Genomic DNA, 22,823 nt, shown 5'->3' on the forward strand with positions numbered 1-22,823 from the left:
TAAATCTTTATGGAAGGAGGCAGAGTGTTTGGGGGATTTGAATTGCCAACCTTTTGATTAGCAGCCTATTTCTTTAACCTCAGTGCCACCAGGACTCTTAGTTGGATATATAAAAGCTAAAAAGCAAACCCACTGCCATTGAGTTGATTACAACTCATAGCAACTGCCACAAAGTAGAACTACCCCATAAGTTATCTGAGGCTGTACATCTTTATGGAAACTGACTGCCTTATCTTTTTCCTGTGGAGTGGCTAATGGGTTCAAACTGCTGCCTTTCTGTTTAGCAGCCAAATGCTTTAACTATTATATCACCAGAGGTCAGTTGCATATATAGGTATAGAAAAATAACTGCATGGCAATTTTCCTATCTGAGTGGAGACACTACTAATAGTTTTCATTATTTACCTGCATATTCTAATTTTTCTATGCTGGAAATTATTTTTGTTATTTCTTAAAAGTTAAAAAATACACACTGAAACATGATAAGAAATGAAATACTTCAATCAATGGCTCATCAAATCTATGCTAAACCCATTGCCATCAAGTCGATTCTGACTCATAGTGACCTTAAAGAACAGAGTAGAACTGCCCCTTAGGGTTTCCAAGCCTGTAAATCTTTACTGAAGCGGACTGTCTCTTCTTTCTCTCATAGAGTGGCTGGTGAATTGGAACTGCTGACTTTTGGGTTAGCAGCCAAGCACTTAATCACTGTGCCACCAGGGCTCTTCAATCAATGCCAAATCCTCATGTATTCCAGTCATGTTTCTGTGAGATATTTCTTCAAGACAACCATTGAAGGTGATACTTGTGCCATCCAAAAACACAAACTCACTGCCTTTGAGTCAAATCTGACTCAGAGCGACCCCTCTTTGATAGGGCAATCTACTTCCTTAGTGATACTTCCTGGCACCTGTAGGTGTTGGAATGGGAGATCACATCCTTCTAAAGACAAGTTTTGCCTGCTCTGGGTTACGTTTATTTGCAAAACTTCAAGGCAAATGTGCCTTTAATCTGGCTTCCTACTTCACATGAGAAACTCTCCTTCTTCCCAGTGACAGAATGTGATGTCTGCCTTCATGGAAGACTTGAAGCCAGAATGAGAATGAATCTTAGCCTGTGCCCACTATACCTGGGAAGGGTGGCTACCTCTCTTCTCTGCTTTCCATGTATTGTTGTTGTTGTTGTTATGTGCCGTCGAGTTGGACCCGACTCATAGCGACCCCTCTTTGAGTTTCCAAGGCAGTTTCCCTACGGAAGTAGATTGCCTCATCTTCCTTCCAAGGAGTGGCTGATGGGTTTGAACCGCCTGCCTTTTGGTTAGCAATCAAGTGCCTTAGGCACATGCTACCAGAGCTCCCTTTCCATGTATATATATATAATGCAAGTGATGCTCCATTTGATGTTGAGAATAGCATCTGTGCATGGCAAGGATATCCAGAGCAGACTCCAGGTCTTCTCCAAAGTCACTGGCATGCAAAGGGTAGTAGTGACAGTTAGATATCTTGAGCAAGGTCACAGCCAGTGACATTGATCTAAAGTCATTTTTCAGCTGCTCAGGGTGTTGGTCAGCTGGAGAAATCTAAATTCTGCTCAGACAGAATTAGTCAATTTTTCCACACTGCTGTTTTATTTTTAGCAGATTGTGTTTGGATTCTTGTTTTCTCTTGGGTTCAGATTTTTAATTTTTTTTTCTTCCCGCTCTTATCAAACCAAATCTATGTGGACTCCGATTCAATTTCTCCTGATATTTGTAATCAGTAGATTTCTTTAAGAGGAAACCAAAAAAAAAAAAAAAAAAAATAAAAATAAAACTCCTGACATCAGATGCACCTTCAAACTGGCCATCAGAGAGTCAACATAATGCATAATGCCTTTTGTGGGGCAGGTGTTCAATACAGTTGTATTGTTTTCATTTGATAATTGGTGTATTATATTTAAGGTTCTACTATTAAAGAATACAGATAAATGTTTCAATGTGGAAAATGAAGTTGTGAGATTTCCACAGAACAGATGGAGGAGTGAGCACATGTATTTACTTTCATTCCCTCCAGAAATCTCACTGCAATGAAAGCAAAGGGCTTTTAAAATCTGTAAAGACAAAGAGAACCGTAAGCTGGAAAACAGATACACAAGTGATAATGACTCAGTAGCTGGCTGTAGAAAAAGCTGAGAAGCAGTCTGTTTTATACAGTAGAATCCTAAAGGATTCAGGAACTTGGGGTGAAGAGGAGGTAAGCATGTAACTAAGAAAAGGAGAATTGTTCAAAAGTCTGTTTAAGAAGAAATTAAAGTTCCATCTCCTCTTTCCCACTCCTTACAGCCGAATAGGAGCTCTGGTAGTGTAATGCCTAAGGCATTTGACTGCTAACCAGAAGTCTGGTAGTTCAAACCTACCACCATTCCTCAGAAGGAAGACTGGGCAATCTACTTCTGTAGAGATACTGCCTCAGAAACCCAAGGAGGGGTCACTATGAATCGGATCCAGCTTGATGGCAGTGAGTTTGTTTTTTTGGTGTTTTGGTATAGCCAAATAACTGCTATCCTCTGCCTTGGCAGAAAATTGGATGCTTAGTCTCTGAAGAGGGTCTCTGGACTGGGGAAACATCAGCCATAGTTGAGCATGGAGAGATCATATGCTCAACAGAGTGACTGAGTGACATTTACATACTGACTTTTGGAACTGCCTACCCTCTTCTGCTCCCTGGCTCTGCTAGAGGTTAGCAGCCAGGTCTGTACCCTCCAAGCAGGAGACTGATGGATTCTTCTTTGTAGAATCTGAATAGCCCAACAGGAAAGATTAAACAAACAGACAAAAACAATGAACATCAGAGATTTCCTAACGAAATGGCCAATGAGATACTCCCTCAGGGTTTCTAAATACCAACTCCACTGACATTTTGGAATGGATAATTCTTTGTTGTGGGGGGCTGTCTTGTGCACTGAAGGAGGTTTAGCTGCATCTCTGGCTTCTACCTACTAGATATCTTCAGCACCTTCCCAGACTGGTCATAACAATCAGCAGTGTCCCCTGTTGAGAACCACTCTTCAGCCCTGGTAGTGCAATGGTTAAGCTAACCAAAAGCTGATGGTTTGAATTGACCCATCACTCTGTGGAAGAACAACATGGAAATCTGCTTCCATAACAGACAGCCTATAAAACCCTATGGAGCAGTTGTATCCTGTTACGTGGGGTCATCATGAGTTGAAATCGACCAGACGGCACCAAACAACAATCTCTACTCTGAAGTCCACAGTTAGAAGATCCCACTGTACAGTCAGAATTTCCAATCGGTTTCTTAATGCCTCACTCTTATACATGAGCTCAGCACCAAAGGTCAGTGCATGAAGGAAAGCCTCTAGTGTGAAATATGGAGATCAAAACTGACTTAAGAAAGTAAAACTTAGAAGAAATACAGATCATGCATGGAGAAAGAAACTTAAAAAAATTTAAATTACTACACTGAGAGAAAAAAGACAATGCAAAAAATGCTTAGAAATTAAATATATGACTACAGAATGCTTTTTGAAAAATGCGAAAAAGGGAACACAGGGAAAAGTTGAGGAAATCTCCTTGAAAGCAAAGAGATGAAAAATTTAAGAGGAAAAATTAAAATGAAGAAAAAAAAGTGAAGAATATTGAATATACCATGGACTGCCAGTTTGGGCATAAATGGTTTGTGCCACTCATGTACCTTAGAAGATAAATAGAAAGCTCTTTTGGAGAGGTTGGATTAAATAGGTACAAAGGGAAGATAAAAATGGGGAATGTTATTAGAGATATTTAGGAGATAAACAGATCATAATGATTTGATGTATAGGTGAGGAATTAGCAGGAGTGGACTTCTAGATTTCTAGCTTGAGCAAGTAGGTTATCTTTTGTGCACCAATGCAACACAACGAAAGATCTGGTGGTGTGTGCACCAAGGGTGATATAAAAATAAGCATAATAAGGATGGGTATTTTATCAGTAAGGACCCAACAGGAAACACATGACTCACTCAGCTGGGATATTTGAAGAATTTTTTCAATGAAGGAACTTTTTAGATTTGCATGAATAAGTTTAAGGGAGCCAACAACATATATTGAGACACTTAATGCCTAGCAACAGTGGGAAGCTTCTACTCTGCCATAGTTCCAAGGGACAAGGAGAAGAAACAAGATTACCAGAAAACATGAGAAATGGAGACTGGGGAAGAAATTATTGTCATGAAGAGATGCAGCCAAAATTTCACCAAAGCTGAGAGGAGCAAATGCCCTGAACTTTTGCCCTTTCCACCCTTTAGTATTTCGCCAGTATTGGCCAAACCCATCTGCAAACCCAAAGCTGCTATCTGTAAAGTTCAGACTCCCAGAACACAGAGCAGAGCTGAGAATGGCAGAGCATGGCTCTGAAGAACAAACAGAATAGGAGAGGATTTTGGAGAAAAAGGATGAGGCCTATTTTCAGTGTTTTGACTTCTAAGTGCCTGTGTGTAGACAGATGTCCAGCAGGCTGTGTGCTATACACATCAGAAGCTCGGCAAAGAGTTCTGGGCTGCAGGTAGATGTCCGTCAGGCATTTTCCAGTTTTAGTGATGACTTATTCATTTTAGGAGGCTCTGGTGGTGTAGTGCCTAAGGCATTTGATTGCTAACCAGAAGGCTGGTGGTTCAAACCCACCAGCCACTCCTCGGAAGGAAGGTTGGGCAATCTACTTCCATAGTGATACGGCCTTGGAAACCCAAGGAGGGGTCACTGTGAGTCGGGTCCGACTTGAGGGCACATAACAACAGCACAACAAGAAGACACCAAGGGCAATCTACTTCCGTAGTGATACTGCCTCGGAAATCCAAGGAGGGGCTGCTATGAGTCGAGTCTGACTCGACAGCACATAACAACACAACAACACAAGACACCAAGGTACATAAGGTGGTGGTATTATTGATATTGTTATAGTGATAATATTGCTAAGAAAAGCATTTTGAATAAGAAGTGAACCATTCTAGGATGACTAGACCTGGGATGAATGGGTAATTCATCAAAAAGCAATGTGGACTCCTGCCCCATTCCATCTACATACATACCTCCTAATAGTATGACCAACAACTTATTTCAAAGTAGCTCATACACAGATCACACATTTACACATTATTCGGTGCTGCCACTGCACGGAACATTTTAGGAACTCATATGCTGCTTGCTGTTATTTGTTTGGGGCCGATGAACATGCTTATTAGTATCCTTAGTAAAGGAAAACCCATTATTGGAGGAGGGGGCATTTGATTTTGCAAATAGCCAAAAATCTTTCAGAATCCACTAACAAGCATAAATTGGGTAATCAAACTGGCTCACACAACTTGTAGTGAAAAATGAGAAGAAATTTTCAAGTTAAGAGGATTTTCCTATATGGCTAATAAGGGTCTGTGAAGACAACAAGAAAAGAGCCTCAGAAAGAGTTTGAGTTATGAAATCGTCTTTGGAGTAAATTTTTCTTATTCTAAGGATATATATTCTTCCAATTTATGTTCTTCACAAGGAACTGCTCAACAGTGGTTAAGCGTTCAGCTGCTAATGGAAAACTCGGCAGTAATCTCTTCTGTAAAGATTTCAGCCTAGAAAATGCTATGGGGCAGTTCTGCTCTGTCCTGTAGGGGCTCTGTGAGCCAGAATCAACATGATGACAACAGGTTTAAGGAGACAACTTTCCTTTTTGTTCCTGCTTGCTAGCAGTGTTGATTTTCTTAGTCCTGTTTGATAACTGTGTCATCTTTAAACAATGTTATTCAAAACAAATGGCCAAAGTCTCAGGAAATTCCCAAATATTAATGTTTCAACATGCCCTTCCTCCTGCAAGGAACATACCCTTCACCTGGACTTTGTTTTGGCCTCTGCTGAATTTGGACAAAACCTGTGTTTCTCAGACACAAAAGTGTGTACAGGATACCTGGCTTCCCAACTGGGGGTCCCACTTTTATCATTTCTTTGAAATTACTTGTTACTGGGGGCTGCCTTCCACAATTTGTTTAGTGGATCCAACCTCTCCAATCTAATCTCAAAGCCCTCCCATTTTCACTCTGAACCAGCGATGACCTTACAATTCCTCTCCCACCCTGGGGGCAGGCCTGTTCATTGCTGTTCTACCTTTCTCTCCTCAGAGTGCTTCTTTTCCATACCTTTCACCTGCTTTACTGTTACTCTTCCTTTAGATCTCAGCTAAACAATGATTTTCATGCCTTATTCTTCCCCACAAACTAGGTCAGCCCTTCTTCACTTTACACTCAGGGCTGCATACCTCAGAGCTATCCATTAAAAGTACTTACCACAGTTTTTAAATTATTTGAGATTATTTGATTAATTAATAAATCTCTCTCTTACTGGATTTTAAATTCCATGAGGCCAGGAATCATGTTATTTTGCTCACTACTGTATCCCAAAATATATCACTGGCACATAGTAGGTGATGACTAAATCCTCCTTGAATGAATAAATGAATGAGTGAATACAAAGGCCAAGGACCTATACATGCAAAGATAAAATATTATTGGATTGGTAGAATTTGGTTTCAGCAATGCATGCATTGATATTGTAGATATACAGGCACAAGACTATATTAAGTATTTGGGCTGAGAGGTGAGTCCCCTTAAACCCACCCTCCTCTAGTCCACCAACCAACAAGAGAGTAACGTAACGTAGGTGTGTGGCTTTCTGGGAGTACCAGGGTAGAACCAATGGTTAAGCACCTGGCTACTAACTGAAAGGACTGCAGTTCGAACACACCCAGAGGCACATTGGAAGAAAGTCCTGGAGAGCTGCTTTCACAGTCATGAATACCCCATGGAGCGCAATTCTATTCTTAACACGTGAGGTCACCATGAGTCAGAATCAACTTGATGGCAACTAGTTTTTAACTGATGACTTTCTGACTCTCTGACTTGTTGCAGAGATGAAGCTTAGAGAAATTAGAGGAAGGAGTGGCTAGTTCAGTTCTTACATGATCCCTCTTGAATATAAATTGTCACAACTTCCTTATTAATATAAACTATATGACACAGCTTTTAAAATGGAGACCACTAATAAGTATTTGATATAGGAAATCCTATGCTTTTGACTGCAATATTTATACTGTAGATATCAGTAGCAAAATTGAAATTTTATTGTAAGCAGTAGCACATTTGATTTATTGTCTTACCTTAATGGAAAACCACTCTCCTCTGCATGAAATTGAAAGAATAACTTAATTATTGACATCATGATAGAAAATGTGATGTTGGAGAACAAAATACATGGACCGTTCTTCTTGTGCTCTGAATAAAAGATGTAATCGGATGCAATCATTTCATTAATACACACATGGCCCTGTAATGGGAATATAGAGGACCAGATGGTCACAAGTGAACTGAGATGAAATGAGATGGGTGTTTGCAGTTTAGCAACTAACTACTCAGCCTGTGTGGATTATACTAAGTGCTTACAGAACCACATGAACACATTTTCAGAATGAAATTTATGTCCAGAAGCGCCATCCCCAGTACCAGGAGAAAGCCTACTTTACTAAGGCTCTGTTGTGTCTAAATAGTTGGTGGTATGTATAAATGCACTAGTGCTCAAACTTGAAAACATATTAGAATCACCTAGAGAGTTTTAAAAAGTACTAATAATGAGTGAGTCTCATCCTTAGAAAAGCTGACTTAATTGGCCTGGAGGATAGCCTTGGTATTGGAGTTTTTCCAAGCTCTCCAGGCAATTTTAAGGTGCAGTAAAGTTTAAGAATCATTATGTTAATATAATTCTTGTGTTTCCAAAAGTAGGATCACTTTATGGATCAATAAAAGAAGTAAGTGCCTATGTGGTGTGATTTGGGAGGGCTCAGAGCATCTTCTTTCCCAAAATTGCTATTCTTTCCATCTGTACAGTATTGGAAAACTATCTAGAAAATTTCATTTCTTTGAATGAAGGCTTTGTACCTTAAATGAGGATAATTCCCCTGAGAGGGATAATACATTAAGTGGTTATCAGTTATTAACACCCTGGTGTGCATTGGTTTATCGGATTACTCTCCTTTATGGTGGTGGAGTGAGGACAGGAAAGTGGGTGCCCACAATGGTGGGAGACACAGAGGTCAATGGGAGATGAATTCAAAGTGAGTTCCAGGTATGAGAGATTTGATGGAGGGCAGTTTATAGTCATGGTGGAATGTTGTTTATACTAAAAGGAAATTCAATGTGAGGGATCAGAAGGTTAGAGAAGACTGTGAACCAGATCAAATGGGGAAGTAGGAGTTTGTGCTCTTGACAAATCCTTGCCTGCTTTCAAAATCCCACAGCAAGGGGAGATGAACATGTGGTGAGCAACAAGTGATAAGTGAGATGTAGTCCCTTCCAGACTTATACTTAGCTCCAGAAATGAGAACCTCTCTATACCAGCCTAGGACCTTGGTACTCAACCAAGAATGACTGGAAGACAGATAGATTGACAAGAACTGAAAAAAAAAAAAAAAAGCCTCTGGGCTGAGTAATGCTCCAGGCTCCCCACCCCCACCCCCCCACCCACCCCCAGTCCTAGCAAAATTGACTGATTTTCAGGAGATAAAGAAACCAGGCAGCCAGGAGGATCCATATATAATTAGGAGAGCAAGGACGGGCCTTAAAAATAAACTCCAGATCTTAGGGAAGGTTCCTTTGAGAACAGACACCAATGCTGCATCACTGACTTGCCTGGAGTTGTAAAGCACTGGGTTGAAGTTGGAGGATGCCCCAACTTGAGCACCATGCTCTGTTGTGGAAGGAGAGCAGGAAGGGCGCAATAGAAAATAACATCTGCTCTCCCAGCTTAACACTTCTGTCCAGGGCAGGTCCTGCCCACGTGCATTTCCCCAGCAATTTCTCCATTTCTATCATGCAGACTGAAAACGAACTCAGCAGGAGCCCTAGCTATATTCTACAGGGCAGAATCGTGGTTGGACTCTAGCTGGACAGTGACAATAAGAGTGCGACAAGATAACAGATGAGGTGGGTGCCCGAACCCTAGGCAGGCTTTCTTCTTCACTGTAGTTGAATGATATTTAAATAGAGATGACTTAAAAGAAATCTCTTCGTGCAGGTTTAATGAGCCCCCCTGGGAAGCTCCTAACATGAATGGGAATCACGACTTGACATAAAAGTGAAAGATTATGTGTCAGCGGGGCTGATTTGATTCCTAATGGGGTGTTAATTTATTTGCTGTGATTTCACACCTCTGCTTTGGCCACAATGTCATATTACATTAATCTCTGAGATATTACTACACATAGGTATTGTCTCTATATACAGGGTGGGTGGAGAATGGAGAATCTGTACATGATTTTTTTTTTTTTAAAAGAACACATATCCTTTTATTCAAAGGACTAGAGGCAGAAAATGTTAGATTTTCCCAACCATATGGATATACTCTTGGGGCTAAATTATGGCTTGGCATTGAGTCCATGAGATTGCAGAATAGTTTTGAAAGCAATGGATCCCTAGGCCACTCAGAAAGCCACCATATTTAGGACTACCTACAGATTAGTGGGAAGGTTGGGCAATCCTACTTCCGTAGTGATACTGCCTCGGAAACCCAAGGAGGGGTCGCTATGAGTCAGGGCTGACTCGACAGCACATAACAACAACAACAACAACAACAGATTAGTGGATTGGACAGCTTTACTGCCTTAGGAAATATTACTAGATAGATTTTGTCTCAACAGCAAAAACAAAAGTGTGCCTCTAAACATTTGAGCTGAGTCTTAAAAACAGATAAGGAGACAGCACAGAAAAAAGAGGAAAATAATTTCTTTGCAGCTCTTTGGAATGGGTTTTATCTTCCACTTATGCTCTTTTCAATCTCACAAGACAGGTTGGGTTTGCCCTTTCTGAAGACAACTTGGTGGCTTCATTAGGAAACAGATGTATGTAGGCCACTGGGAGAGGTAAAAGCTCAGTTAATCCTAGCTGTTTGTGAATGAAATGTGGAGGACTTTAACACAGAGACTAATCCCAAACGGAATTCAGTCCTTCCCAAGCCACACAAATCCCAGGAGGCTACAGATGCTGGCGCTTCCCGAGGGAGATGCCTGCAGAGCTGTGATCAGCCTCCAAGGCTGCCTCTCTGACGATGCAGCCCAAGCCTTACATGCTCAGCACCATCCCTGGGTTAGTTCAGCAGGTGCTGGTTCCACAGTGAGTGACAGCAGTGGAGAAGTAAGAGCAGGAGGTCAGTGCTCAGTATGAAGGCTTTCTACTGAGGGCTCTAGGTTGCCCAAGTGTGCAGAGACTTTCACTTGACAAAAGGAACTTCCTTCTCTTATGCAACTCTAACATTACTTATGGTCAGGGAAGAAAGCCAGGACCCACCTCTACAGGGAATGGGTAGCTCTCCCAGACTGAGTGGACTAGAGAGCGAGAGTAGCTGTCCTCTTCTTTCAACAAATGTTTGTGTTTCCACATGCTAAAGGACTTTAGAAAATACTATGCTGTATAAAGTGGACCCTCTGCTCCACAAGAATTTATGGCCCAGTGGAGGAAACGTTGCAGTCCCTGGTTGGTGAAAGCAGTTAACATGCTTAGCTGCTAACTGAGAGGTTGGCAGCTGATGTCCACCCAGAGACTCCCCAGAAGAAAATCCTGGCAATCTACTTCACAAAAAATCAGCCATCAAAAACCCTTTGAGGAGGACAGTTCTTCTTTGACACACATAGGATCACTATGAGTCAGAGTCGACTCAATGGCACCTGGTTTGTATTTTTGGTTAGAGGAGAAGTCAGCAGATAAACTTTCAATCTTATATCTTATACAAAGTCTTTATGAGGTGTTTCATTTACCAAACAGTTGAAACTGCAAAGCTAACAGGTTCACCTAAGAATCCATGGTTGAAAAGAGAATGAAGTTCCAAGGACATATGAGAATAAGGGCAAATCCAGATATAACTTTGAGGTAGTTGGATCATGGTTCGTAACTCTACAGTTACTGGGTTAGAATATTCAACCATGACCTTTGCCATGTACCTTTGCAGTCTTTCCCACTGGAGGTGGAGAATATTTTCCTGTTCTATTAAAGAAAATTGCTGTTTAGTAAAATGTGGAGTTGTGAAGCCAAAAATCCAGGTATTATAGTAAGATGCTTGCAAGTAGCTATGTCCTCATGATCCAATACACCTTAATTCCCTTTTCTTCTTCAAGGATCACATTTTCCATCCTTTAAAATTATTTGGGTCCTCTTTCCTAGGGTTCTTAAATGCCATTTTTATCATTGCTTTGTCTGTAGCTACTTGTATGACTTTAATTGAGCCACTTAATCCCTTTGAGTCAGTTTTTGTTGTTGTTGTTGTTAAGTGCCGTCGAGTCGTTTCCGACTCATAGCGACCCCATGCACAGCAGAACGAAACACTGCCCGATCCCACGCCAGCCCCACAATCCCTGCTATACTTGATCCCATCATCGCAACCACCGTATCAATCCATCTCGTTGAAGGCCTCCCCCTCTTTCGTCGACCCTCCACCCTACCAAGCATGACATCCTTCTCCAGGGAATGGTCCCTTCTGACAACATGACCAAAATAGGTGAGATGAAGTCTGGCCATTCTTGCTTCCAAGGAGCATTCTGGCTGCACTTCCTCCAGGATAGATCTGTTAGTTCTTTTAGCAGTTCATGGTACTTTCAGCATTCTCCGCCAGCACCACAACTCAAAAGCATCAACTCTTCTTCGGTCTTCCTTATTCATTGTCCAGCTCTCACATGCATACCAGGCGATTGGAAATATCATGGCTTGTGTTAGGTGCACCTTAGTCCTCAAGGAGATATCCTTGCTCCTCAGCACTTGAAACAGTTCCTTCGCAGTTGACTTTCCCAATGCTACACGTCGTCTAATGTCCTGACTGCTGCTTCCGTTGGCATCGATTGTAGAACCAAGCAACGTGAATTCTTTGACAACCTCAATCTTCTCTCCATTTATTGTGATGCTGCTCCTTGGTCCAGTTGTGAGGATTTTTGTTTTCTTTATGTTGAGATGTAATCCATACTGCAGACTGTATTCTTCAACCTTCATCAGTAGGTGCCTTAAGTCATCCTCACTTTCAGCAAGCAAAGTTGTATCATCTGCATATCTCAGGTTGTTAATGATTCTTCCTCCAATCCTGATACCACGTTTTTCTTCATACAGTCCAGCTTCTCGGATTATTTGCTCAGCATATAGATTGAATAAGTGTGGAGACAGAATACAACCCTGACGCACTCCCTTCTTGATTTTAAACCATGTAGTGTCCCTTTGTTCTGTTCGAATGACAGCCTCCTGGTCAAGGTACAGATTCCTCATGAGTACAATCAAGTGCTAGGGGATTCCCATTCTTCTCAATGTTGTCCATAATTTGTCATGATCCACACAATCAAATGCCTTTGCATAGTCAATAAAACACAAGTAAACATCTTTCTGGTATTCCCTGCCTTGAGCCAAGATCCATCTGACAACAGCTATGATATCCCTTGTTCCACGTCCTCTTCTGAATCTGACTGGAACCTCTGGAAGTTCTCTATCAATATACTGCTGCAAACGTTTCTGAATTATCTTCAGTAAGATCTTACTTGCATGTGATATTAATGATATTGTTCTATAATTTCTACATTCTGTGGGATCACCTTTCTTTGGAATGGGCACAAATATGGATCTCTTCCAGTCAGTTGGCCAGGTAGCTGTCCTCCAAATCTCTTGGCATAACTGAGTGAGTGCCTCCAATGGGGCATCTGTTTGCTTCATGAGTCAGTTTTACCATCTATGAAACAAGCGGCTGGGATTCCCTGATGTTTAGGATCCCTCCTGCTCTAATTTTCATGGAAATAAAAGTTCTCACACTTTGATTGTTATCAGAGCTACTGAGGAGAACTTACTCAAAATGCAAATGTTATGCATTGAACTCCACCCCTCCCAAATATGTGGTGGAATTCAAACCCCTATACTTGTATATGTATTCCCATTTGGGAATAGGTTTTTCTTTGTTATGTTAATGAGGCCCTATCAGAGTATGTTTTAAAGTAATGATTTTTGAGATGTAAAAAGAGTAGATTGGGCACAGAGACAAGTGAGTACAATATGAGGAAGACAGAAGCACAGGTGAGGAGTGCCAAGGATGCTTGTTGTTATATGCCATCCAGTCGGATCCAACTCATAGCGATCCCTCCTTGGGTTTCTGAGGCAGTATCTCTACCGAAGTAGATGGGCCAAACTTCCTTCTGAGGAGTGGCTGGTGGGTTTGAACCACCAGCCTTCTGGTTAGCAGTCAAGTGCCTTAGGCACTACTCTAGGGTTAGAGAAGTTGAGTTAGGGATCTTTCTCCAGGGTGACAGAGGCAAAGGCTTTCCCTATAGAGCCAATGCCTTGGATTCAGACTCCTAGCTTCCTAAATGGTGAGAAAATAAATTTCTGTTCTTTAAAACCATACTAAAGAACTAAGCAGCACTAAGAAACCAAGTCAGCAGCTATCTAGACCTCACTGTCGTAGATTTTAATTTAGCAGGTTTGGGGTGAGACCCCAGCAATAAGCATCCCTAAATGGTCTGATATACACCAAAGTTTTATGAGTATACTATGAAAGTCCCATTGCTCTTCATCCAAACTCATTATTTCAATAGTTTACTGGCTTTTTAATAAGAACTAAAATAAAAATATTTCCAAGTTGACTTGAGTGGAGATTATTAATCAGAGGGGAATGGAGACAGTCGGAATCTTGTAGATGATATAATGCCCTGAGGAAACTCAGAGATGCCCAGATTTACCCAGACCCCTTTCATATTTAATGCAGCACTATCAGGACAAATTATTAATTGAAAGTGGAGTAGATTGGGCTCAAGAAAGCAAGCACAACAAAGTAAGTTTAAAACAGCTTATAAATGATTGTTTTAAATTAATGGTTAATTGCTTTCAATGTGTAATGGTGAGAATAGAGTTTTTATTTAAAAACAGGTTATTTAGTGTCATGGTGGGGGTATTGGTAGTGGTTCGGTGGTTGAATTCTTGCCTTCCATGTGAAAGATCTGGGTTCGAGTCCTAGCCGATGTACTTCATATACTGCTACCACTCACTTGTCTGTCAGAGAAGGCTATCATGTTGCTATGATGCTGAACAGGTTTCAGCAGTGTTTCCAGACTAAGATGGACTAGGAAGAAAGATGTGGCCATCTAATTCCAAAAAGCAGCCAGTGAAAACCCTGTGGATCACAATGATCTGATCTTTAACTAATTATGGGGATGGTGCCAGGACTAGGTAGTGTTCCTTTCTGTTATGCATGGGCCATCATGAGCCAGGGGCCTAATGGAAAACAGCTAACAATAACAGCAATGTCACAGATAAGAGTCCTTTTAAATGCAGGCTCCATGTATAGCTGTTTTTGTGCATTTACATATCTATATTATATACATATATGTGTTCATATGTTGAATCTATACAATATATTAAAATATATTTCAAAACAATAGAGGAATGACCAACAATTCTATTGTAGCTTAGTGAAAACTGCATTGTGAGAACATTTAAAATGTGTTTCCTCCAACCTATGTCCTTAGGATCATCACCTTAAGTGTTTGGGAGAACCACATATGTAGAACATAAAATTTTGTGATGTGCAGCCTACTCTGAGACATTTAAAGATATTAAAGAGATTTCACTTGGGTCTTCCTTGCCCATTCACCCCCTATCTGAGATGTTTTACTCCAAAAATGTCTGTGTCTGCCAGAGAAGGGGACAGGGAGCCAAGGCCTAAGGGAGGCTGGGAAAGCATACCAAGTCTGTGTTGGGGATCACCATTCCATCTAGTGGTCAACTGAATGAAATATCCTCCAATCTCCCACCCCACCCTGCTTACACCTCCTCCCTGACCAGCAGGAGACTAAGGAAAGCCTGCCTAAGTGCTGGCGTTTCATTTACACACAATCCAAACAAACAAACAAACAAACAAAAACCACCCATAAACTCACTGCCATGGAGTCCAGATTCTGAGTCAGAGTGACCCTATAGGAGTAGAACTGCCTCATATGGTTTCCAAGACTGAAAAGAAGCAGACTGCCTCATCTTTCTCCCACTGAGTGACTGGTGGGTTTGAACTGCTGACCTTTTGTTTACCAGTCGAGAGCTTACTCATTGCTCCACCAGGGTTCCTTTATGCCCTATACTAGTCTCCAATTTGGGGTGCCTCATTTACTATTTTGCAGTAAAACATGCTTCCTTGGGGGAAATGTGTCAGTCACCCTAGAAGAGGATCTCCCTAATTTCTCTCATATTAAAGCTGGGGTCATGCCTTTAAACTTCAGTGTACAGAGAAATTCAGAATTGGTGGACTCACACGCACCTGTGCACCCTTCTTCTCAGGCTCTGGCCACCAGCTACCCAACCACTTTGTGAACTGACAGCTAATCATGGTGTGGCTTATGTGATACACATATATGCTATGACACTTGTGGGTAATTAGGACCCTGTTGTACCCTAGAGTAAGATGTTGTTGTTGCTGTTATGTGCTGTGGAGTTGGATCCAACTCATAGCAACTTGGGTTTCCAAAGTGGTATCACTATGGAAGTAGATTGCCCAACCTTCCTTCTGACAAGTGGCTGGTGGATTTGAACCGCCAGTCTTCTGGTTAGCAGTCAAGTGCCTTAGGCACTACACTACCAGAACTCCTTAGGATAAGTTACACAGTTGTATTTTTTAAAATACAACTTTCTGGAGCATTTATATGAAACACTCCCAACTATTGTGTTTCTTAATACTGACCCCTGAGTTAATTAGCATCCTGGTGTGATTGTTTCAATTTTCAGCAACCAATTAAGCATTTGCTCTAGACAGAACTGACAACTATATGTAAATTTAAAAACAGAAATTACTGATAATGCTGGTTGAGGGGTAAAAGCCAAGATCAAATAAGAAAAGTAGAGTTGTATGAGCTTTTACAGATAGCAGAGTATTTAAAAAATAAATCAATTAAATTAAATTAAAAATTCACTGCCCGACGAATGGATTTGACTCATAGCAACCCCCCTCCTTGGGTCTCCGAGGTGCTACCTCTACGGAAGTAGATTGACCAGGTGGTGGGTTTGAACCGCCAGTCTTGTGGTTGGCCGTCAGATGCCTTAGGCACTACACCACCACTGGGTCTCTTGAAATTCAGACTAGACTAGTTTGTTGAGGAAGACCCCTTCTGCTTGTATTAGTACCAAAAGAAGAAGAAGAAAGAATTAAAAAAAGCAAAGCGTCTTGGTTTGCCCGGGAGGGGGTGGGGGCAGAGCTAGACGAGACCTTTAATCACCTCCATTCTCTCTGGCTTGCCGCTAATCACCTGTTAGATACACATTTGTACTTGGATCCCCATTTTCAGAGGCAGCTTCATACCTACGTTCACGTTTCAACCTAAGTGGACTCTCTCATCAAGCCATTCTCATCCCAGCATCCAGTCCACCAAGGCTCGGAGCCGCGTCTTCACTCCCAGACTCCCAGTCCCGTCCAAGGGAGATTTAAAAGCGCCTACCTGTCACCCCTCACTTCTACTCCCACCCCTCCAGCATCTCCATTTAGAGAGGGAATTTCAGTTGTCTCCCCAAAGGCAGTAAATGAAAGGTGAAGGATGTACAAGAAAAGGAAAGATAACTATCTACTCGAGCCCTTTCCCATGCACCCACGCCTCTGCTACTGGCTCCCCCACCTCCTGCCAGGAGCTGACGGTCAGGTGAGGTTACCTGGGCTCCGCGAGAAACCCCGAGGGGCTCTGCGGTCCTTTCCCTGGTTGTCGCCCGACTCCCCGCCAGGCCCCCAGGACTCTTGCCCCTTCTCCCCCCGCGCGCGTCGCCTTTCCCTCGGGCTCCGGCGCGCAGTGACAGTCGCGCGCCGAGCTCGGCTCCCCTCCGCCGACTTGGTGTGACGCAGACGGAGACTACTTAAAGGCGGATTAGAGGCGGCGGCCGCGGATTTCCGAGGCCAGCAGCCCGCTCTGCGCGCTCCGCCCGGGCCTCGCAGGCGCAGCGGCAGTGCGGGAGTGCCTGGTGCCCACCCAAGCGCCAGGCGCGGAGACTGGTGCCTGGACCCTCCCGCGGACCCCAAATCCCAGCGGAGAGCGGCGCCCAGAGACCTCTTTCAGGCAGGCGAGAGCTCTCAGACCTGCACGCTGCCCCGCCTCTTGCCCGGGTATCCGCGGGTTCGAGACCCGCCCCCGTCGGCGCCTGAGGTTCCTGCGGGCTCTCTGAAGCGCGCCAGTTGCCCATTTGTCGCGACGCACTTGGATTTCTTTCCCCATTTTCCTCTTTTAGTACAATAAAAGGGAGAGGGGATTCTTTTTTTTTTTTTTTTTTCTTTTTTTAAAATTTGTTTGCTTCTTTAATTGGGGGGCAATTCGCTCCCAGTCGGGAGCTGCGGCCCGGGGAGGGGCCAGGAGCGGGGACGTGCCCGGTGCTGCCCAGTCTTTGTCTGCTGCCTCCGGATGCACAGCGATGGGGGAATGGACCATCTTGGAGAGGCTGCTGGAAGCCGCGGTGCAGCAGCACTCCACTATGATCGGGAGGTAAGGGCGCTGAGCCGGTGGTCAGAGGGCCCCGTCGGGCGGCCCCTGGGGGAGTCCCTTTTCACGTCCCAGGTCAGGCCGCACAGCCCCCAGCCTGATCTCTGCACCCTCCCTAACGCCCTTGGTCCAAGCACCCGCCCCGTGTTCCCAACTTGAGGGATCACTCGACGCCCAGAAATGGCCCTCCTCCTCCAGCTACTCCTGATCAGCCCCCCATCCTTTTCCTATGAAACACCACCGGGGTTCACTCTTATCTCATCAGAAAAAGAGTTGCTGGCTTAGCCTTGGTCCCCCACTCTCCAGAGTCAGAGCCAATCTCCATCTGGTTCCCTAAATAGAATCTATGAGGAAGGAAGGATTGTTATTTGGACAGAGAAGGGCAAACAGGGAGATGGATTTGTTCTTCTGAGCAGATGTATCTCTTCCCAACAAATATTTATTAAGCAAAACTGAATTGAGCATTAAAACTTAAAATTTCATGAACCTACACACCCAATTGACACATGCATACATACATACAATCATAGACATCTGCATTATATGAAGCATTAAGCCCAAGATTCATGTTGAAAATAAACTAAATATTCACGTGGAGTAGTTATATACACATAGTTATATACACACACTGTGTGTAGATCTTAAAATATGTACTCTCTGTACAGGTATTCTGGTGCGGTTGCCATTTCCGCAATGAAGATATGTTTTGTGACTTTGTACATTCCATCCAGTAGCCCTGGTGGAGCAGTGGTTAAAGAGCTCAGGTGCTAACCAAAAGAGTGGTGATTCTAACTCACCAGACACTCTGTGTCAGAAAGATGAGGAAGTCTGCTTCTGTAAAGATTTACAGCCTTGGAAACCCTATGGAGCCAGTTCTACTCTGTCCTATAGGGTCGTTATGAGTCAGAATCGACTCCACAGCAACTGTTGTTGTTTTCTTTTTTTTTTTTACATTCCAGATATACAGATGAAATCTGTTGTTGGTGTTATGTGCTGTCGAGTCAGACCCGACTCATAGCGGCCCCTCCTTGGGTTTCCGAGGCAGTATCACTACGCAAGTAGATTGCCCCATCTTCCTTCTGAGGAGTGGCTGGTGGATTTGAACCGCCAGCCTTCTGGTTAGCAGTCAATTGCCTTAGACACTATGCTACCAGAGCTCCTCAGATGAAATCTGTCTGTTGTAATACACCCTGCCTAGTGTTTGGAGACATATATACATGGGATCCTTGTACTACGAAGTGTCAGAAAGGGAAGAGATCAAAGGGTTTTCCAGATTCTGTTCCTCACAGTTGTGGACAGCTCCCCAGTCAAAGGCCATTATAAACACTGGAGGAAACAAACAAACAGACTCACTGCTGTCGGTCGAGTCTAATCCCACTCATAGCAACCTCTCCTTGGGTTTCTGAGGCAGTATCTGTACGAAAGTAGATTGCCCAATCTTCCTTCCAAGGAGTGGCTGGTGGGTTTGAACCGCCAGCCTTCTGGTTAAACACTGGAGCAGGGGGGTTCCAAGCCAGTGACTCAGTCCATGAGAACCTCTTTCCCTCCCTCTTCCCCTGCTCAGGATCCTGTTGACTGTGGTGGTGATCTTCCGGATCCTAATTGTGGCCATTGTGGGGGAGACGGTGTACGATGATGAGCAGACTATGTTTGTGTGTAACACCCTGCAGCCCGGCTGTAACCAGGCCTGCTATGACCGCGCCTTCCCCATCTCCCACATACGTTACTGGGTCTTCCAGATCATCATGGTGTGTACTCCCAGTCTCTGCTTCATCACCTACTCTGTGCACCAGTCCGCCAAGCAGCGAGAACGCCGCTACTCTACTGTCTTCCTAGCCCTGGACAGAGACCCTTCTGAGTCCATGGGAGGTCCTGGAGGAACTGTGGGTGGGAGCAGTGTGGGGGGCAAACGAGAAGATAAGAAGTTGCAAAATGCTATTGTCAACGGGGTGCTGCAGAACACAGAAAACACCAGCAAGGAGATGGAGCCAGATTGTCTAGAGGTTAAAGATCTGACTCCACACCCATCAGGGCTGCGCACTGCAGCACGATCCAAGCTCCGAAGGCAGGAGGGCATCTCCCGCTTCTACATTATCCAAGTGGTGTTCCGAAATGCCCTAGAGATTGGGTTTCTGGTGGGCCAATACTTTCTCTATGGCTTCAGTGTCCCAGGGTTGTACGAGTGTGACCGCTACCCCTGCATCAAAGAGGTGGAGTGCTACGTATCCCGGCCCACCGAAAAGACTGTCTTTCTAGTGTTCATGTTTGCTGTGAGTGGCATCTGTGTTGTGCTCAACCTAGCTGAACTCAACCACCTGGGATGGCGCAAAATCAAGCTGGCAGTGCGAGGTGCCCAGGCCAAGAGGAAGTCAGTCTATGAGATCCGTAACAAGGACCTGCCCCGGGTCAGTGTTCCCAATTTCGGCAGGACTCAGTCCAGTGACTCTGCCTATGTGTGAAAAGGTAGATTTTGGGAAGAAATGGGGGTTGACAAGTAGCCCCAAGGCATACAACTGCTCGAGGATGGCTGTGTCTGCCCTCGTTTATGTGACTCTCACCATTAAGATGTAGGATAAGCCTGTTAAAGAGAAGATCTTGCATCAATGGGAGAGGAAAGAAAGTGGAACCATTACTACATGTCATGCCATTGACCATACAGAGACAATTGGTTAGAGTGATGGGATGGATGAGATGGACTTCTTTAGGCTCTTGTCTTTCATGGCCCAGCCTGATCCTAGTAACAGTGGACGCACAGCTACCAAGTAGGACTTAGTTCTGCTGAGTTCTGTATCCTGTTGAATGGTGTAAGCCAAATACTTTTTTGGTACAAAATTTGTGATCTATCTCAACATTTCCCTTAATCCTGGGCTGCAGGACAAGCATCCTTGAGGCATCCTTCATGTACCTTCATCATTAGCATGCCCGTCTTCCTCAACCCAGGATAGCATGCCAGCGTTTTCTGAGTCTGGCCTTACAGAATGCCTAATATGGTTTATCTGCAAGATAGAGGGAATTACATGGTATTGCTTTTTGGAGGATGGCCATGACAGAGCTTTGCATTAGAGCCCCATCAGATTGGCCCTTTAGTCATTATAAAAACCTTAGGAATGTCTCAGTATTTCGAATTTTCTAACTCAAACTGCACTGGTGCTGTTTATTAGGGGTGGGAATGGGTGGGAGGGACGGAATTGCAATATGCAACTACAACACTTCTGTGTGATGGTTGTGGCACTGTTAGGCATGTGGTTATGAGCTTCAGGATATTTCTACTTTCCAGCTTGTGGACTTTGGATAGGGTGTTAAAAGGATCCTTTCTTTCTTCTTCTTCTTCTTTTTTTCTTTTTTTTTAATATTGAGGGTGTCTACTGGAGCCACAGAGTTTCTAACTGGTGTATCTCATTCCTTTTCTTATGGTTTTGTTGTGTAACGCAACTGCACTTCATTTTGCCATGGTTTGAATTTATCTGTGTGCTCACACCAGAGACCTTAATCAGCACATGTCAATCCTAATTTACTATTTTATCATTTATATTTGAAACACACACACACGCACATATGCAATCACTGGCTTAAAAAAACAAAAACAACCTAACAATCTGGTACTAAGCACTATTGGCTAATGTGTTTATTATGCTTATTTGAGATATATACCAAAGGTTCAAAAACCTATTGCTTTGGACTATGAATATGTTTCCTTTTCTCTACTCTTATTAAGTGCCATACTGTATCTTTCATATCCACTGTGTATTTAGTTAAAGTATTGGCCAAGGGTAACATCTGTATAATGTGTTTTTATGAAACCCTGTTTCCTTTGCATTATCATTATGATTTTAGATTTGGATAGGGACCTGGTGTAACACACAACTGAGGATTTATTTAAAATAAAGTTCTTGCCTTTTTTTTTTTTTGTAAAGTGGGAAGAGTTTCCATTTTTCTATTTTGATTGGGGTTGTCTTTTTTAAAATACATACTAAAAAATATTGTAGCTAGCAGAACATTGTGGACAAGAAGTGAACAAAGGATGAATAGTATTTAAGGGATGAACAGTAAGATCCAATCAGCCACAAACAGATAAGGAAAGATGGGTACATTTTATAAATGCTTAGAAGAGTGTGGTGAGATATTCAAATAGTAGTATTACTAACTCCTTTCCATTTTAGGCCAAATTTTCTCTGCTTGTCTAAGGGGGAGGGGGAACAATTTCTGTAATGCAGATGTCAATGCTTTATCATATTGGCTCATTCCAGGAGCAGAATTTTATTGCTTTCCACTATCCTTTTCCTGCCATGAATTATCACATGTCCTGGGATATGCTGTGCTCCCCAAAATCTCTTTGCAGCCTGATGTTTAAAATGATGTTAACTCAGTAACCAAATGGACCATGTAGATCGAGACTCTCCAACAGAAGTTTTCTGTGATGATAGAAATATTGTACAATCTGTACAGTCCAGTAGGGTAACAACTAGCCACAGGTGACTATATTGTTGTGTTTGTTAGTTATCGTCTAGTCAGTTCTGACTCATGGCAGCTCCGTGTGTACAGAGTAGAACTGCTTCATAGTTTTCAAGCTGTGAATTTTTGGAAGCAGATCTCCAGGCCTGACTTCTGAAGCTCCCCTGGACGGGTTTGAACCGCTAAACTTCTGACTAGTAGTCTAGTGCTTAAACTTTTGTGCCTCACAGAAACTCCTTTATGTGACTATAGAACTCTTAAAATGGGGCTAATATAACTGAGGAACTGAATTTCTAATATCATTTAATTTTAATTAATTTAAATATGACTAGCCATGAGCAGTTAGTTGCTACCACATTATACAGCCCAGTTCTAGGCTTTTAATAAAGCATTTGTTACTGGGGTCTTTCAAGGAGGACTAACTGATCCTTTGCTTATATGTCATAATATGTTTTCAGCCACAACATTTTACTATCATTTTTTGGTAATTTCTTCCTACTTATAATCCCAGTCCAGTAGGCTCATGTTCTTCCTCAATTTGTTAATGTTACTCACCTTCTAATTTCAAGGGGCATTTGGTTTTAATATCACAAAGTAACTGTGAAACATCCTGGGTGATTGGTTTTTAAACACAATTGTTGCAGCCTTTAAATATGGCAGCACAGATCTAATTTTAGAATGAAAATAGGTTTATTTCAATGTATAAGTGTCTATCTGTTGTGTAAATAGGCAGTGGGAGATGATTCTCCTTGGGTAAAGAAACAGATCCTACTCTGTTTTGTTTGGTAAGCTAAAAATGTTTTAAGACACCTCCCAGAGATGGAGGAAGAGTGTTGCTTGAGAGCTCTCAGCA

At 42.8% G+C, this 22,823-nt stretch overlaps 1 protein-coding gene across 1 annotated transcript; it reads left to right on the forward strand.

Annotated features, from left to right (window-relative positions):
• Positions 1–17,450: 17,450 nt before the first annotated feature.
• On the forward strand, positions 17,451–19,977 carry GJD2 (gap junction protein delta 2). The gene is made up of 2 exons (XM_007940478.2): positions 17,451–17,521; positions 19,083–19,977. The coding sequence occupies exons 1-2, from the start codon at positions 17,451–17,453 to the stop codon at positions 19,975–19,977; spliced, it is 966 nt and encodes a 321-aa protein (XP_007938669.1).
• The last annotated feature ends 2,846 nt before the right edge of the window (positions 19,978–22,823 follow it).

Source organism: Orycteropus afer, unplaced genomic scaffold, assembly GCF_000298275.1.
Source record: "Orycteropus afer afer isolate SDZICR_OR568_19922 unplaced genomic scaffold, OryAfe1.0 scaffold00068, whole genome shotgun sequence".
Classification (NCBI taxonomy): domain Eukaryota; kingdom Metazoa; phylum Chordata; class Mammalia; order Tubulidentata; family Orycteropodidae; genus Orycteropus; species Orycteropus afer.

Bases quoted from the DNA above. Each gene is read 5' to 3' on its own strand.
- GJD2 (XM_007940478.2), top strand. From the start codon at position 17,451: ATGGGGGAATGGACCATCTTGGAGAGGCTGCTGGAAGCCGCGGTGCAG. The intron at 17,522-19,082 runs GTAAGGGCGCTG...TCCCCTGCTCAG, and splicing joins CACTCCACTATGATCGGGAG to GATCCTGTTGACTGTGGTGG.